Genomic DNA, 19,367 nt, shown 5'->3' with positions numbered 1-19,367 from the left:
TCTCTGCTGCTTATTTGCACTGTTCTGTTTTGTGGGAGGGTCTGGCTTCCTAAACGCAAAAGCAAGTCTTGCGATGACTCATAGCACTAACCAGGGCAGCCAATTTTGTTGATAAGAAACATCTAAAATATCAATGATAAAGGGAGTATACGTAAAAAGAAGGCGGCTGAGGCAAACAACGCGTTTTCAGAAAATATCAAACTAACTTCAAAAGATGCATGGCCATTAAACAGTGTACACAGTATACTAAGTAAGGTTTTCAGGTACATTCCTACATCTGATGACTCACCAGAATTAATTATAAAGTGGTGTGACTGAAATAACCCTGAACAACTGTGACTTATGATTCAGATATTTGTATTGTTACATTATAATTTATTTGGATTGTTGCATTTTAATTTTTGTTTATCCCACTACAAGGTCCTCAGTGGGTGGCATATGTTGTAACTAAAACACTTTCTTCTCGACATAATCTAACACTAGTATTGTGAAGCCATAGTTATTTTGTGGTACTAGCCAATCTTCACAAAAGTTATATGGGAAAACTGAACTGAATATAATATAGATAGAAAAACCAAATTATGGTTTAAAGGAAATTAAAACTATTTCAATTACAAAACATTTTTTCTTCTCAAAATAATCCTAAAATGAGAAACAATTGTGAAATGTGCACTGAAAATACCTAACACAATTAGGCTCTTGGTCTATACTTATCTGCTAATGTTTCGGTAATATAGTATTTATAATAAAACAGTGAATTATGGAAGGAGAATTTTATTGTCCACATTAAATTTGGGAGATAAAAGAGAAACAATTACATGAGACCTTTCCCTGGAGACCTCGTGGCAGGATAGGCTGAAATAAAGCTTCAGTTTCTGAAGTTTAAACAAAACCTGTCAATTTTATTTTCCCGGAAGAGAAAGAACATATTGGCTTTGGCCTTAGATTACATGGAATACAAAATTAGTTTTAGGTTTCACATGTTGATAATAAATGTTAATTTAACAGTGAAAAATTTCTTTCCTTGTGAAATGATGAACAACCTAAACTGTCTCATAAAGGCCCCTTAGTGATTCAAGGTAGAAAGACACCAGTGAGAGACAGACTGCTTATGTTTGTTTACCTCCCCCCATTTTAATAAATTTAAGGACTTATGAGAGGAACTATGGAGTAGTGAGATTATATCTTGAGTAATCCATTAACAACACAAAGATTTGTGACTGGACTAATTACATCCAGACCAGAAGAAATTTTGGTTACAACTCTTTTCTTACTAAACAAATCACAGGATTTTGTACATTTCTGAATCTTCCTTTCCCTACATCAACTTGCATATTCTGAACAGTATGTGTGTGCCTCTTGAGCATGGATTAGCCTCCTAAAGTACATAATTCCAATAATTATCAGTGACAGAAGGGATGAATAAATTATGCTTCAAGCACAACAAAATTAATTAACAGTGAAAAATTGTTTGCATAAGTCTTAATGCATGTGACTATATTAAATTTAATATTCTATATGACTGAGAGACTCCCAATAAGTTATTAATCCTGAACTATACCACTGCCTGCTTTAGGACAAAGAATAAAATGGAATTTAAATGCTACACATGTCACGATGTTTTGAAAAGCTTTTTAAATTTAAGCACAAAGTAATGATGTGAACTGCAAATTCTAACAGCCTGGATGAGTGAAATATCAATGCTGTGTTCATTTTTTACACCAGAATGTCAGGATTAAGCTTTAGGTCTTGTTCATAAAACTAAAGCCAAAACCATCATTCTCTCTCCTTGCTTAGAGCTTAGCGTGAAGCCACTATGTGATGGGAGGCTGTTTTCTTTAAACAGACAAAGAATATTACAGAGAGTCACTTAGAAATACTAAAAAAAAAAAAAGGGTAGGAGTATCCCATTTTACTCTTACTTTTGAAGGTTGGTAAGTGCCTCAATACCATAGCACTTCTGAGTTTGCGCTTTGATTTACCATAGTATGTGCTATCAAAAGAAAGTTCCCTTTAGTCTGAATGTACTAATCATTAAGTAGGAAATTTGCAAGGAGATTGAAATGATTGATAGATACAAGTCATTTTTCTCTTCAGTATTATCTTTCATACTCTAAATTTAAAGTACTGGTGTGAGTTCTGTGCGATGGTACAGGCAGCAAACAGCTGGAGAGGGCAGGAGGAATTTTCTATCCCTAAGCTCTTCCAGTGAATGCAGACCAAATAATCACTAAGGTGATGTTTACCAGGACACAGGCCTGAGAACTTATAAAAGGCTTCCAGAACATACTTAGCCCTGAGCATGACCATCTTCTATATATGTATTTATCCTGAGAGGCAACTATATACAGATCATGGGGTAAGTTCGGTAGATAAGAGTTAAGATACAGAATCCTAGTTGTAACTGAGTTACATTTTATTCACGAGACATCTTCAGCACTCTGCTTGCATACCCGTCAGCTAATGGTAAGAATGTGCAGGGGGCAGTATAATGGTCAATGAAGGTGGAAGTAGAAATGGGAGGGCTGTCCCTATGTCATATTTCTCATTAATATTCACCTGACTTCCAGACTACTTCATTCACTTCTGTCTTGCACCTTGGTGGTGTGTGTGTGCGCACATGTACACACATGAATGTGTTGGTGAACTGGAATCATGAAATTCTGACTGACAGCTCTAAAAACTGGTACAAATAAAGGAAATTACGTTTTGGAATGCCCCCTCTAAGGTGAAAATGCTTAACTGAAAGTATGCTGTTATTTCTGTGGATTTGTGCTTTGCAGTTTCTCTCAAAATTTTTGTTGCCATTACGAGGACTCTATGAACTCCTGAAACTTTTCTTAGGACCTTTTTCATAAATTTAGACCATAAAATAGAGTATGTATTACGTGTTTTTAGAATAGAATATGTGAATGTGTGTTTATAAAGGCATAACTCTGATAAGGTGGTTTTATATTTTCACTTTCTTCTTTACTCTGATAATCATTCTTTCTTTAGCTGCTCTTTTCTCCAGCCCACCCTCTTGTTCAAATCTGTTTCTTGCTTCACAGCTCTCTGTAACATCCTTGAAAAGCAACTGCCTCAACTCTAACTCTGACGATGTTTCATGCGTTGTGTGCTTTTTTTTTTTTTTTAGTAGAGACAGGGTTTCACCATGTAAGCCAGGCTGGTCTCGAACTCCTGACCTCAGGTGATCCGCCTACCTCGGCCTATCAAAGGAGGGAGGAGGCTGGGCACGGTGGCTCACGCCTGTAATCCCAGGCATGCATGCCTGGGATTACAGGCGTGAGCCACCGTGCCCAGCCTACGTGCATTGTTTTCTGATGCCCAGACAAAGGAGGAGGAAAATGACAATGTTACGAATAATGCAGGAGCATGATGATTCTTTCTTACATTGGGCTTATACCTGGCAAGAAAGAAAAGAAAAACCCCAGGAGGTCCAAATAATTCCCAATATAAAATTCTGTTTACAAATATAATCTTGCTTTGGCAGAGGAGAAAGCCAGCTGTGGTTGGAACGTGTCCTGCAAACATGGCATTACCAATGCTGTTTATAGCACCAACTGAGTAGGGTCTGTGGCATAGGATGGCAGCCCACAAACTGTGCCTGAAGTTCAGAAACAAGGTGTGAAAAGGATAGATCTTTTATCCTTCACACACTTGGAAGCCTGTGCTTTTCTATTTGCAATGGCCTGAAATGGTAGGATTGCTATGGTTAGCTAAGAAAGCCCTTGGTAGGACTGCCTATTTCTTTAACAAATTTGCCTTTGACTTTTTACAAGTGGAACATACTTTTAAAACACCCAGTTAATAAAAAAATAACGGTAGAAGACTGTCGAAGGTAACGTGGTATAAATTCATTGTTAATGAGAACAATAATGTTACTCTGCTGGAGGACAGAGTCCTGAAGGCTGAGTCTGGCGCCATCCTGTCACTATGTGAGTTTTCTCTTGATGACAGTGAGCTCTTTCTGAAGTTCACTGAACTTAGGGCGATTTTCAGGTTTATAATCCCAACACTTCATCATGATTTTGGAAATATCCTCTGGACAGTGCTGGGGAGCTGACATCCGGTATCCTGAAGACCCAAGAGAAGGAGAACAGAGAATTTAGAATGGAGGTAAGACACAAAATGTGTTCACACAGGGCATTATGCAGTTATTAACTTTTAGTACCTTATGTTGTAGTTATATGGAAACAAAACATCCATTTCTGGGGAGGCTGATTTTTTATTTTCTACAGGTGATGCAGAATTCAATATTACAGAGTCATAGACTTCTAATTCAAAGAACATTTTTTATTTGTTCATTTCTCAGAAAGTCTGATGTAAGATACATACAAATACATATTTTAGTTGCTCTAAGCATTCACTTTCAGAATTAGATCCTGTGAGTAGTTTTAAAAAATCATCTCTACAACCTATGTTTTTCAAGATGAAGAGGAGGATTTCATAAATGTGAATTCAATAGGGAAATAAAAATGAATATGAGTCATATTCTTTTACAGTCTGTTGGTTGGCAGTGTTTCAGCAGTGCATTGGGTAGTGTGTAAAGGCAGGAGAAAGGAAGTTAGAAAGGCATATTCCTACATCCACTTCTACAACCATGCCTCTCACTGGGGCCCAGACATTAATCACGAGCTTTCTTTTTGTCAAGACTGTACACTACACAAGTGCATGCAAGCATGTCACCATTACTTAGTTATTCCCATCTATGGTCTAGGAACCCCAAAGGGTTTCTTCAGAAGTGCTACAATGTTGTCATATTCTCAAAAACTTCCTGAAGACTAACTACATTTCAGAGTTTGAGAAACACCACCCTATTTCTCTTAACGACAGTGAACGGCACAATCCTGCAGCTGTCATGCCAGACAGGGAAAGGGTGGAAGAAAAGCCTATATACCTCTCTCTCGCATTGGAATCCTTTAAAGTGTTTGGATATATAAGTAAAGAGCAGAGATGTTAGATAAATCTGCTTCTGAACCCGAGATGGTCTCATAACACAGCTAAACAGTATTTAACACACCCCTCCTCACGCAGACACACTATAAGCACTGCCTACTCCTGGGGCTGGACATGAACACTAACGATGAATGTATTTGGCTCACCTCTTTCTACTTGCTCTCTTGCTTGTTGATTTGTCATTCCAGGGTATGGACAAACCCCTAAGCTGAAGGTCTCCCAGAGAAGGATGCCAAAGCTCCACACATCACTCTCTGAACTGTATCTCCCTGGAAGGGGAAAAACAACCATAACCACGTGAGGCACAGTAGATAAGTAAGTGACCCTTCCTGGTTATGTATGTCTGTGTGAGTCATGCTTCACATAATGATGTCTGGTCAATGATGGAGCACATATATGACAGACAGTGGTCCCATTATAATGGAGCTAAAAAATTCCTATTGCCTAGTGATGTGGTAACCATGGTAATGTCATAGTATAACACATTACCTTTTCTATGTCTAGATACACAAAAACTTACCATTGTGTTAAAATGACCTGTAGTATTCAATACAGTAACATGCTATATAGGTTTGTGGCCTAGATGTGTGTTAGGTTTCTGTAAGTATACCCTGTGATCATGGAATGATGAAACTGCCTAATGACGCATTTCTCAGAGTGTATCCCTGTCATTAAGCGATACATGACTGTATTTAAACTTACCAAATGAGTTCGACATGCAGTCTTCCTGTTCCCTTTACTGGTTTTACATTCCAGGTCTAGTAATATTACCAATTAAATAAATATTCTTCAGGCTGCTAGTTTAATCAAACTAACCTCCAAATCACTCTCCCTCTCCCTCTCCCCAAGAATAAATATTCGGCCAGTGTGCAAGCTTACTTTCTCTGTGGTATCTGAATGAGACAGATGGTTTATATAAAAAAAGATATACGTTTTTACGTTATCAATCCTAGGAGATTAACCAAGTTGGATTCCTGAAATTTTGTCTTAGGCCTGCTTCATTTTCTTTCCATTAAAATTACAAACAAACTTAAAGCAATTAGGAAAGTTTCTTCATTTTTTCACTCATTGCTGTTTACAGATGTTCTTACATGCTTAAAGGTCTGTTTCATTTACGAAAAATATTTATGTGTTTTTTTTTTTTTTTTTTTTTTTTTTTTTTGAGATGTAGTCTTGCTCTGTCACCCAGGCTGGAGTGCAGTGGCGCGATCTCGGCTCACTGCAAGCTCCGCCTCCCGGGTTCACGCCATTCTCCTGCCTCAGCCTCTCCGAGTAGCTGGGACTACAGGCGCCCGCCACCACGCCCGGCTAATTTTTGTATTTTTGGTAGAGACGGGGTTTCACCGTGGTCTCGATCTCCTGACCTCGTGATCTGCCCGCCTCGGCCTCCCAAAGTGCTGAGATTACAAGCGTGAGCCACCGCGCCCGGCCTTATGTGTGTTTTAAACAGTGGAAATTAACATAGCTGGCTAACAATAACGTCTTTAAATTACATGGTGCCTTGTTTTGTTGAGATACCTAGGTACACCTGTTTTACTGAGCTACATGAGCTAAGCTCTTAGAATTTTTTTGGTAGTCTCCTAGAGAAGCACAAAGATACAAACCAGCACAAGGTATCTTCTGGAGATGGACGTGGAATAAAGGAGGGGAAGCAGATCAGTCTTTTCCCATCTCCAGCCTCTCCAAGAAGCTAAGAGTTTCCCAAGATGTTCCCAACATATTTGTATTTTTTACTTTTACATATGCTATCATAACTAAACTCCATTTACAGTGGTTTAAAGATTTCTTAAATTATTTCATTTTCTATCCCTCATGTGGTTTCCTGTCTTAACTCTGCCACTGCAGGATTTATAAATGCTCCTCCTCCAAAACCGCCATGTTACTTTAAAACAGGATGGCCTTTCTTAAAAAAAGAAAAAAAAGTACTTAGTGAAAACCAGAGTATGCCTGCTATAATAACTGCTCTGACATCAGGGTGGGGTTGTACTAACTGATTATCAGCTTCAGCTGTGTGAATTAGCGTCCTTCTTAGTAGATAGCAATTATGGACATTCTTGGGCAGAAGATTAATTTTCTGGTCTGCCTATCAACTCATTTCATGCTTGGCATTCAATAATTTAATACTTTTCATGAAAGTCATTCTATGGCTACAAGTTAAGACTAATTCTTTAAGAAAATGTAGGTTATACAGACTCGTATCTTATTTTGTAAGATAATATCTGGACAGAGATCAATAAAGACATATTACATATAAACCAAGATCACACTCCAGAAGTAAAAGCTTATAACCTAGCTCTTAAACCTGGATCTTTGAACCTGGTTTTGTTGGGTAATTTTAACAGACCAAGAGTAACTTACAATTGTACAGCATTTTGCTACTTTTCTATGTCTCATTTGATCTTCACAATACTCTATAGGGAAAATGTCCTATCGTTCTTATTTTGCAAATTAGGAAATTATGTAGAGTAGTAGATGGCTTGCCAGGGTCATGCAGCTAATGGCATAACTGGTTGGGAAACCTGCTCACTAAAAAATCTGCCTCCCTCCCATTTCACAGGACTTAGTTACATCATGCTAATATAACTAATTAGAGGATATATCAGCCCCAAATACCCAGGTGACAAAAGGAAAATTTCTGTTCAATCATTGATGATTTCTTAGTTGGAGATCAGTATTCTATTTTCCCCTTATAAAAACAGTACCTTTGGTGACAGCTGGGACTAAGGATGGTAGCAATATATGCCAAACAGGCTTTGAGTATTCTACCATTTTGTATTTTTTTAAAAAAGTATATGAGAGAGACATATACAAAAAGATTTCTCAGCCATTTATGAGAAGAGTATGAGACTGTATCAAGAGTATTTTCATCTAGGAAGGAGAATGATCTGGCTAGCAATAGGGCTGGGAAGGCCCTTTAGTATTGCTTAATTTTTTTTTTTAAAGCCAAATATACAAAAACAACACTTATGACAAAGCAGTGACAATAGGTTTAATTCTATGCCCCACCCCTCGCTTTTCTTGAGACAGGGTCTCGCTGTTGCCCAGGCTGGAGTGTGGTGGCATGATCATGGCTCTGTGGCCCTAAGACAGTTTCAGAGAGGTTCCTTGGACTGGAGGTTTCTTTCATCCACCCCGACCCCATACTACATGGGAGATTTGAGTGTTTCACCCATTCTGAGACAAGAGTGAAGAAAGAGTATATACTGCTTTCATATATGAAAGAAGTATTGGATTGGGTGTGGTAGCTCACGCCTGTAATCCCAGCACCTTGGAAGGCCAAGGCGGGTGGATCACCTGAGGTCAGGAGTTCGAGACCAGCCTGACCAATGTGGTAAAACCCTGTCTCTACTAAAAGTACAAAAATTAGCTTGGCGTGGTGGCGGGCACCTGTAGTCCCAGCTACTGGGGAGGCTGAGACAGGAGAATTGCTTGAACCCAGGAGGCAGAGGTTGCCGTGAGCCTAGATCGCGCTGCTGCGCTCCAGCCTGGGAGACAGAGCAAAACTCCATCTCAAACAAATAAAAAAACACGCTAGGATTTAGAGTCAATCTTCAGTAATTTTAGTCTGTGGGAACTAAACTTCTCTGGGTTGCTAGGAGAAGGCTTGTAGAGTCTTTCAGGAACTCTCTCATTGGACTGGGTATTAAATACTATGAACGTCTCCTATAATCAAAATCTTTCCTTCCTTGTCATCTAAATTGTTCTACATTTTATAAAATTTACTAAAGTCTACTAAAAAGTCCCTCACTGTAGATCAAGGATCTTCAGAGACTGGGCACAATGGCTCATGCCTGCAGTCCCAGCTACTCTGGAGGGTGAGGTGGGAGGACTGCTTGAGCCCTGGAGGTTGAGGCTGCAGTGAGCCATGATTATGCCGCCACACTCCAGCCCGGGGTGACAAAGTAAGACCCTGTCTCAATTACAAAAAATCTTTAGACTTGTCTTATTACTTAAAATGCTTTGGGTCTAGCTGTTAGATATATTCAGAGTTGAAACTTTAAATTGTAAATACAACACTTTAGTCAGCTTGAAATTCAAAAAATATACTGTGATCAAGAGGCAGAATTTTACTTGGCAAAACTGTTTAAGAGTAAGAGGACTTTTAAAGGCTATATAACAGAGGATCTGGCAAATAGAGTGAAGAGCAAATTCTAGAGTTGGATTTTACTGGTAAGACTTTAAGGACTCCCAAGTTACAGCTTCCTTAGTGCTTCCTTAGTACTTGAAAATGTTTTGTCATCTAACAAAAACCTGTGTGTAAATATGAGTATTATAATCTATCTTTTATCCTGTGATCATTCCCCTTAGTAATATAATCTGACCCTATAGTTAATAACAACAATCACCCCAGAGAGGAATCACTATGGAAAATAGCAGCTCTGCCATTTTCTCTAGATTCTAAGGAATAGTGGAACTGGCTTGCAATCACTAGAAAGCTCATAAGAACCTCCCTTGCTGACATGCTGAAAGACAAACTAAGGGTGAGGGTTAGTATCTGTGGTAGCTGGGTCAGCCCCTATCAACTTCCAAACCAATTACATTCAAAAGCTTTATCTGGAAAACATTTGGTGGTTCCTCAAAAAGTTAAACATAAAATTACCATATGACTTCTAGTATATACTCAGAATAATTGAAAACTGCCCAAATATACAAAAATGGATAAATAAATGGTTGTATATCCATACAATGGATTATTCAGTCCTAAAAAGGAATGAAGTACTGATACATGACACAACATGGATGAACCTCAAAAATCTTATGCTAAGTAAAATAAGCCAGACACAAGATATCACATACCGTATAATTCCATTTGCATGAAATTCCCAGAATAGGTAAATCCACAGAAATAAAAGGCAGATTGGTGGCTAATAGGGGGGTGACGGGATGGAAGAATGGGAGGAGGATGCTTAGTGGGGACAGAGTTTTATTTTGGAATGATGAAAATGTTTTGAAACTAGAGGTGCTGGTTACAAAACATTGTGAATTGTACTAAATGCCAATGATTGTTCACTTTAAAGTAATTAATTTTATGGTATGTGAATTTCACCTCAATTTTTTAAAAAAGCTTTCTCTAATTTAGGAATTAAAGCATTTATAAATGCTTTACAAATTAGTTTCCATAATGAAGTAATTTTTCATTTTAAATCAACAAAGAATCATTTTACATTTTTATTCAAAACATACCATACCCACTCACCAATCCATGGCTCATATGCTGCTTCCCTTAATGAAAATGTAATTTCTAATTTCACTTAAAGCACACTTGTTTTTCTCTTAAATTCTTGAGTTGTCATTCATCTTGTTATGGTCCATTTCATCCCAACCACAGATAATGCAAGTTATATTTATTTCCAATTACAATGACACATAAAAATTCAAGTGAAAAAAATCCCTGCTGTTTTAAAATGTAATTCCCATCTCCTTTCTTTGCTCAAGATTTATATCAGTTCTACAGACTGAGATGCTAAGAAACCATGTCGATTTCACAGTGAGAAACTAAAGAACTGATTGACTGACTTAATATTTTAGGAACCTAACATTAGATGAGGTTATTGGACCAATTATAAGACATTTGAAAGAAGTGGTCCAGAGCCACAGCAACACTTACTCTGTGTATAATCCATTACAAAGTCATTTTTTTGGTATAAAAACTCTTTCTCAGATATTTAGTCATATTTAAAAGTACTTATATCTACCTTTTTAATATAGCAATGTTACATACAGAAATCTAACCAATAATTTCAACAAATTAAAAGGTATGAAATTCACTTATTTGTGTTGATCCTCAAATCATTCTAACTTGCATTCTGTGCTACCCCTGTAAATATTGCTTGTGAATGTTTTGTGCTGATGCCGTTCATTTTTACCACCACCAAAAAAAAAAAAAAATGTGGTCTATTCTTACCATAATTAAGAGCTTCTGGTGCTGTCCATTTAATGGGAATCTGCTTTAAGCCAGAAGATGAATACACTCCACCATCCTCTTGACGAGACATTCCAAAGTCACTAATTTTCAGCACATTATTTTCACCTACCAGGCAGTTTCTTGCAGCAAGGTCCCTAGGTTACAATAAGACATAGAAAACGCCTATTAAAACAAATTGAAAGCCACTTTCACATTTACGATTTCCACACTTTGCATTTTTACATTTGCGATGTATTTATAATGAGGTTAAGAATGCTTGTGATTTACCAGTCCTCATCTTTTCTGTCATAGGTAAAAAACATCCACGAGAACATATGCATATGGAATAGGTCACATGCTAGTTTTCTAGGTACCACATATATTTCCATTTAAATAGAAAAACACCGATTCTAGCTTTAAAAGAGAAAATTACAGAGGAGAGGCCAAGCAAACTTGGCATTATTTCTCCTTTGGCTTTCCTAGAGCAGCATTGTCCAATAAAATAGCCATCTGCCACATGTGCTACTGGACACCTGCAATGTGGCTAGTGTGACCAAGAAACTGAATTTTTCATTTTATATACTTTGCTCCATGTGCCTAGTAGATACTGAGTAGACTCTGATAGACAATTCTTAGGGCTTCCCAAAGGTTGGAAAGTGGCTGAGGTACCGGTGAGGTTGGCAACTCTTTTTCTCCTGCATCTGGCCCTGTCTCTCTCTCGCCCACCTCATCTTGTCTAGTCTCCCTATCATTTACTATATCCCAGCCATACTGAGCTTCTTTTTGTCCCCAAATGCAGGACGAGTTCCCTAAATGAGGCAAGCTTGTTTGCACTGTATACCCTTTGCACTTAGCTGTTCCCCTTTGCTTCCAGTGTTCTTCCAGTTTTGTATAGCTGGCTCCTCTTCATTCATTCTTAGCCCAAACGCTGTCTCTTCAGAGAGTTCTTTCCTGACCACTCTAATCTTTCAAAGTATTTCTGGTAGGGAGGACATTCAATAACCAAATTCATATACAGCCATCCCTTGGGATCCATGATTGGTTCCAGGACCCCCCTCAGATACCAAAATCCAAAGATGCTCAAATCCCTGATATAAAATGGTGTAGATTTGCATATGCACATGCTCCTGTATACTTTAAATCATCTCTAGATTACTTATAATACATTGTAAATGCTATGTAATAGTTGTTATATTTAGGGAATGATGACAAGGAAGTCTGTACGTTTAGTACAGACACAACCATCCATTTAAAAAAAAAAACTCTAGATGGTTGAATCCATAGATGTGGAACTTACAGATACAGTCATATATAAAAATAATAACATATAACAAAGTGGAGCTTGTCCTAGTAACACAAGGTTGGTTTAACATTTTAAAAGTAATTGATGTTATTCACTAGAGTAACAGAATATAGGAGGGAAAATCTTGATCATTCCAACTGATGCAGAAAAAGCACTGGGCAAAAATTCAAACCCATTGGTAAAACTCAACAATCTAGAAATATTAAGGAATTTATTTAACCTGACAAAGGGCATATACAAAAAAATAAATCCCTAACATTACACACTTAAATGGTGAAAGGCTAAATTGTTTTCTATTGAGGTCAAAGCAAGGATACCTGTTTTCACCACTTCTAGTCAAAGGGATCTCTTGGAAACAATTTTACTTCTTTTCTGATATCTGCCTCTCAATTTTGTGTTTTCTCTTTACGTCTTTTTCAATTTGAAAATCTGATGTTTTTTACATAGAAAATCTTTGGGAATATTTATAACAAGAACTAGAATTAATGATTTACAAGGTTGCAAATACACAAAGTATTCTTGTAAGCAGCAAACAATTGGAAAATCCATTTACAGTAGTACCAATAAGGCGAATACCTAAAAATAAATCTAACAAAAGACAAGTCTTTTATACTTCAAACTACAAAACTTGACTGAAAAAAATCATAAATATGTGAATATTAATATGGCAATTATTCCCAAATTAATGTATACATTTAATGCACTCACAAACAAAAATTCTGGCTGATGTGTTGTAGAACTAGATAAATGGAGTCTAACATGTATATGGAAATGAGGGGTTCTACAATAAAGTTATTTTAAGAAAGGTGTACAAAACTGTAGGACTTACCTAACCTGATTTCAAATCCCACCAGAAAGCTACAGTTCTCAATACAGTTTAGCATTGGTAGAAATGTTTATAGCTCAATTGAATAGAACAGAGGATCTAGAAGCAGACCCACATATGTATAGTCAACTAATTTTTTTGGCAGAGGTACAATGGCAATGTAGTATGCACCTCCCAACTCTAGTCAGTGGGCCAAATCATCACCCTTGGTCAGAATGAGTTTTTGGTCACTGCAACACTTTAGTCGTGTATAGGATTTCATTGTTAGTACTTTCTTCAGAGTAATATGTATGTTTTATAGCTACATACACTTCCGTTGTCATAACTATCTTCATTGCATCACCAGTTTAGAGATTTGTCCTCTGAAATGAGGATTACAGTTCTATGAGAGGCCAATCTAAAACTAATTTAGAGATAATTCAGTGTAAATAAAATTTCAATAACATTTACAGAAAATGCTACTTCCTTTGGGCTGCATTAAGTTCAAGTGAGTGGAAATGGGATCTTTTTGAGATAACCTATGCATTAAATAAAACCTTAGGCCTTTAGGCCATAAGCATGCACTGCATACTCAGTTTGCAAATATTCTAATAAGTATTAAAGGAGACAGAAAAAAGGATATGGTGTCTGGTCTAAGAAGCCAACAATCTAATTTGGGAGATAAGGCAATCATACACCTTTCTTCTTCCTTTTCTCTCTATTCTCTTTTTTTTTTTTTTTTTGAGATGGAGTCTTGCTCTGTCCCCCAGGCCAGAGTGCAGTGGCGCGATCTAGGCTCACTGCAAGCTCTGCCTCCCGGGTTCACACCATTCTCCTGCCTCAGCCTCCCGAGTAGCTGGGACTACAAGCGCCCGCCAACACGCTCGGCTAATTTTTTGTATTTTTAGTAGAGACGGGGTTTCACCGTGTTAGCCAGATGGTCTCGATCTCCTGACCTCGTGATCCGCCCACCTCGGCCTCCCAAAGTGCTGGGATTACAGGCTTGAGCCACCGTGCCCGGCCTATTCTTTTCTTTATTAAGCCTACTGTTGCCCAGTCCTGAGTCACACTTCGGGAGACACACTAGTACTCCTAGCCTCTTCACACATAAAACTGCTAGAGAACAATCAGTGTGAACCTGTGTGTTACAGACTGCAAATCCTATAGGAATTCAGAGGTGAGAAATCTCATAATAGGCTGGTGTTGTCATTCACCTGAGGTATCAGAGATAGCTATATCTCACCACATGCAGAGGGATATAATAGCAAATGCTGCTCACTGCCAAAAGGAGATGGAAATGTTCCATTTATGTCTGCTGAGTAATCTTATTTGAAGATTCAAACTTCTGAGTGTATACCAGAGGTGTCTTACAAGTCATACAGAATATGAGACAGGTTAATTAAGGATTGAATAAGAACAGAGAGCAGTTACAGGAATGCCAAGGCCAGCAGGCAATGGAGATGAGTAAATTTTCTTCACTGTCTAGAAAGCACAATGGTGCACGTCTTGTTCTGTGGCTATATTCACTCTTACAGCAAATCATACAGTAAGCCAGGAATCACCATGAGGCTGAGCCAGGGTTCTCCTTTGCAATGCTGTTTTGCCCCAAGCATTGTTTACTCGCTGCTATGATTCTACAAAGTCAGGATTTATTTCTCATGTAAAAAAAGTTGGAGAAATTTTTGCTTTTTTTTTTTTTTGGCATAAAAACTATTCCCACTGGGTCTGGATAATATTGAGCCACAATAACTAGTAGCACTTATGAGGAGAAAACCTCTTTAAGGCTCTGGAGTTTCCTGATTCTGGCTGAAACATGGCATAAAACCAACAACCCAGGGAGTGAGGATTAAATGAAGCATACTTCATTTGCTCTACTATATTCTGATAAAAGGGGAGAATTATTATACAAAATCTATTTATATAGTTAGCTGCAAGCATATTTGGGGGACATTACAGTCGTTAAAAGCACCAACTTTTAAAAATATATGAATTACATTATTTTCTAATAATTTTTATATCACTTATACACAGATACATGTTCTTTAAAAATTTAAACACAAAAGAATGTGACCAAATGTTTCCCATCAGACTTTGCCAATTTCATTTGACTCATTGTTATAAATTTAGATACATACATTCTTATTACATAAACTTGTACCACATGTATATATTTGTTTACAAACCTGACTTTAATTGTACATTTCTTGTTCTGACATTTATTCTAATAACATTTGATGCCCTTCAGAAAATGTTAATAATTTCCTCCATACAGGCCAAGTGTACTGCTTGGCAGATTTATTTACTTTTTTTGTTGACAACTGCGAGTATATGGTTCCATTACTTCTTTCCCCTATTATTCTTGGTTGACATAAAATAATTGTACATATTTATGGGACAGTGATATTTTGATATGTGTATACAATATGTAATGATCAAATCAGGGTAATTAGCATATCTATCATCTCAAACATTTATCGTTTGTGTCATGAACACTGAAATCTTCCCTTCTGGCTTCTTGAGAATATAGAATAAATTAACCTTATTCATTCTAAACTGTTACAGAACACCAGAACTCTTCCTATCTAGCTATAATTTTGGTATCTACAAACCCAATCTCTTTCCATCCTCCCCACCTCTCTACCTTTCCCAGTCTCCTGTACCTTACAATTCTACTCTCTTCCTTCACGAGCTTGTTTTTTTTTTTTTTAGCTCCCACATGAGTGAGAACATGCAGTATTTATCTCTCTGTGCCTGACTTATTTTGCTTAACATAATGTACTCCAGGCTCATCCACGTTGCTGCAAATGACAGGATTTCATTCTTTTTAAACGGGTAAATAGTATTCTATCGTGTATGTATACACTCCACATTTTCTTTGTTGATAGACATTTAGGTTGATTCCTTAGTTATTGTGAATAGTGCTTTAATAAACACAGGTATCCTTTTGATATACTGAGTTTCTTCCTTTGGACAAATATGCTGGATCATATGTTCTACTCTTCTTTTTTTTTTTAGAAACTTCCCCACTGTTTTCCATAATATATATATTAATTTACATTCTCACCAACAGTGTATAAGAGCTTCCTTTTCTCTGCATCCTTGCCAACATTTGTTATTATTATTATTTTTTTTTTTGGAGATGGGATCTTGCTCTGTCGCCTGGGCTGGAGTGCAGTGGCACGATCTCGGCTCACTGCAACCTCCATCTCCCACGTTCATGTGATTCTCCCACCTCGGCCTCCCAAAGTGTTGGAATTGCAGGCGTGAGCCACCGCACCTGGTGTTATTGTCTTTTGATGATAGCCATTCTAACTGGGGTGAAATGGTATCTCACTGTGGTTTTGATTTGCATTTCCATATGATTAGTGTTGAGCTGTTTGAGTTTCTTGGATATTCTGGATTTTAGTCCCTTGTCAGATGAATAGTTTGCAAATATTTTCTCCCATTCTACAGGTTGTCTCTTCACTATGCTGATTGTTTCCTTTGCTATGCAGAAGCTTTTAAGTTTAATATAGTACTGTTTGTCTATTTTTGTTTTAGTTGCCTGTGCTTTTGAAGTCTTAGCCATAAAACCTTTGCCTAGACCAATGTCCCGAAGCATTTTTCCTATGTCTTCTGAAGTAGTTTTATAGTTTCAGGTCTTACTTCAAGTCTTCAATCCATTTTTATACATGGTAAAAGCATCAACTTTTAAGTATTACATCATTTATTAGCTCTTGGAGGTTTGGAAATTTACTTACTCTTAGCTTCAGTTTTCTTATTTGTGAAATGGGGATAATAATTGTACCTACAACATGAGGTTTTTGTGAGAATTAAATGAAATATATAAACCACTTAAACAGAAAGTAGTCAGTGTCGATAAATGTTAAGTCACACACAGATACAAAACTGTACGTTCATCATAGGAAGACTTAAATTTAGCCTCAGAAACAATGCATCGGGGAATCTGCCTCTTTTCCCTTTCTAATTAGATTCAACGATTTGACAATTTTCTCTTCATACGAATGTAAAAGACACTCAGTTTAGTTGTCCTAAAACCAACTTAAATAGTATTTACTATATGCCGGGTACTATTTGAAGCACTTTTTATATGTTAAGTCGCTCAGAAATTACTGTACTTATGATCTCCATTCCTATAGATGATAAAACTGAAGCCCAGGAAGCTAATGAACTTGTCCAAGGTCACAAAGCCAGTAAGTGGAGGAAAGCAGAAATTGAATCCCAGCAGCGCAGCTCCAGAGTCTGTAATTTTAGCCACCTACTATAATGCTTTTCAATATAGCTAATAATTCTCTTTCAGAATGTAATCAAACGACACACACCTTAACCCACGGCCAATGGCTGTAACTTTTGAATTTTAAATAAGAGCCAAGATGGATGACTTTCGGGAAAGGAAGTGACACTTCAAACTCCCTCCCTACCCCCTAAAAAACAACAAAACAAATAACCTATGTAATACACATATAAAAATCTGTTTTCTAATGAAGTAAGTAGCCAAATGTCACCAACTGCTTTCAAACAGTATGAGTGTCCTGATGAATGAGAGTAGGATTGCCTGTTTCTTGCAATATTTTGCACACAGTAACAAGTGGAACCATAAACTGTCTCTTAGAGCACACCAGGAAACTGAGGTTGGGCAAGGTGGGGTGTCTTTGGCAACAGAAGTGGTATGTTGAGCCCTTTTTTAAAAAACAAAAACAAAAACAAGGCAATACCATAGCCACTATTTAGCTGAAAGTGATGGGATCAGAGATTGACCAAAAAATAAATGGCTAGCCAGCTTCTTCTGCGTGTCAGATGTTGCTTATTTCCATTTCAGAATCCACCTTATTATTTCCTTTGAACAGAATACATAAATATGAAATCTCCCTACATTTCTCGTTTCCAGTGCACTGCTGATTTCACTCTGCTTTCCCTTCATCATACTGTTCCTCATCTCTTCTCTTCCCTTTGCAGCCTCCTTTACTGCACTTCATACCACTCTCTGGTAAGTTCTGTGCCCATTACTAGTGGGACACTTATTTCTAAAAGAGGCCCCAAAGGAAGCCTGCAGCTGTAAAACTGTGAAAATCAGTACCATTATTGAAGCGTGTCTGTTCTCTCTCTCTCTGAAGAATTGTTCCAGTGCCACAGACTTCTGGGAGGATGAAAACAGAAGTCCCGCCTCTTTGAATGCAGCTATCAACTGATGTAGAGTGACAGCATAATTTGTGCTTTTTTGTTCAGGGTTCGTTCAATGCCCTACAGTTATTTATTGTGAGAGCAAATGACGGGTTATTCTTGAAGGATCTCTCCTGCTACCTGTCAGGACACTCAGAATACAGTCTTCTCATTTACTTAAAGCCACTGTTAAAATGCATATATGTTACTTGTGGGGAGGGAGGTACATATTATACCACTTACTCATATTATAGCATAAATCATTTGAATAGATAATTGAATAGACATCACAGTCTTAAGGGATTAGGAGGACAGGGCTGATATGTTCTGACAGTGGGAAAAAATAAGGGAAAACTGGTTGAGCAGGCCTGGGTGAGGCATGAAGTAGGCTTTTAAGGAATAGTCAATTTGGGCACCGGGTGAATTCTGAAGGGTATGACAGAGCACTGGATGGAGGCAACAGTGCAGTCATAACTTATAAAAAAATTTGTATAGGGCTAAGCCCTGATGTATTTATTCTATATCAGGTTATTTCATCTCAATAGCAGAGGCAGATCCCACTGGTGGCTTGAATGCCTCAACCATTGAGTCCATTTACTATATTGCAGTAAGGTTCCCCTCTCTGGAGAAAGAGGACTGTGGTGATTCCCTTCAATGAGGTTGCTGCCTAATGGCTGGAACACAAAACAACCAAGTTGTTGCCTGACACAGCTGACTGAATGGGAATCACTTATGGAAAATACTGCAAGTTTTCTGGCTTTCCGTAAAATGGCCATGCTCAGCACAGAGAAGTGCCTGCTGCTTTTGGATCTTTTATCTCATTTCCTTGGGTGACTTCCCTGTAAGAATTCTGGTTGGACATTTACAAGTGCAGATTCCACATATTATTTTCTTTAGCTTAGAAATCATATTCCTAGATAAAGAAAGAGAACTCACACTAAATATGAATGTTGAGATAACTCGGAACCAAACATATAGTGATAAAGCTTGTCTTAAATTTACCCGAAAAAACCTAAGAGGACCTTTCTTTGCATTTAATTACTGTGATTAATCTGGATGGTTTATAGTTTATGAAATGGGTACTAAATTTGTAGAGTCAGATATAAATCTCTCTCAGTCAATATTTCTGCTTCCTATCACCTGTGGGCCACATTGTGAAATGAAATACCAAATCTCCAGGCACAAATTTTAAATAAATATTGATATATTGTTAAACCTCTTAGTAAAGATTCTGG

At 37.5% G+C, this 19,367-nt stretch overlaps 1 protein-coding gene across 9 annotated transcripts in view; it reads right to left on the bottom strand.

Moving 5' to 3' along the window:
• Window positions 1-758: 758 nt before the first annotated feature.
• Window positions 759-19,367, bottom strand: part of FER (FER tyrosine kinase) — a 463,830-nt gene continuing 445,221 nt past the window's right edge. For 6 of the 9 annotated variants that reach the window (XM_055298094.2, XM_063612890.1, XM_063612885.1 and 3 more), the window contains 3 exons: window positions 10,865-11,019; window positions 5,106-5,228; window positions 3,838-4,077 (listed from right to left, as the gene is read on the bottom strand). In XM_055298094.2, coding sequence (XP_055154069.1) covers window positions 3,935-4,077; window positions 5,106-5,228; window positions 10,865-11,019 — 421 coding nt within the window. In that variant the 3' untranslated portion in view covers window positions 3,838-3,934. Of the gene's footprint in view, window positions 4,078-5,105; window positions 5,229-10,864; window positions 11,020-19,367 lie in introns of all 9 variants that reach the window. The other 3 variants (XM_063612887.1, XM_055298093.2, XM_055298097.2) reach the window with 1 other exon arrangement.

This window comes from Symphalangus syndactylus, chromosome 11 (assembly GCF_028878055.3).
Source record: "Symphalangus syndactylus isolate Jambi chromosome 11, NHGRI_mSymSyn1-v2.1_pri, whole genome shotgun sequence".
NCBI lineage: Eukaryota > Metazoa > Chordata > Mammalia > Primates > Hylobatidae > Symphalangus > Symphalangus syndactylus.
This window is presented reverse-complemented; position numbering and strand designations above follow the sequence as displayed.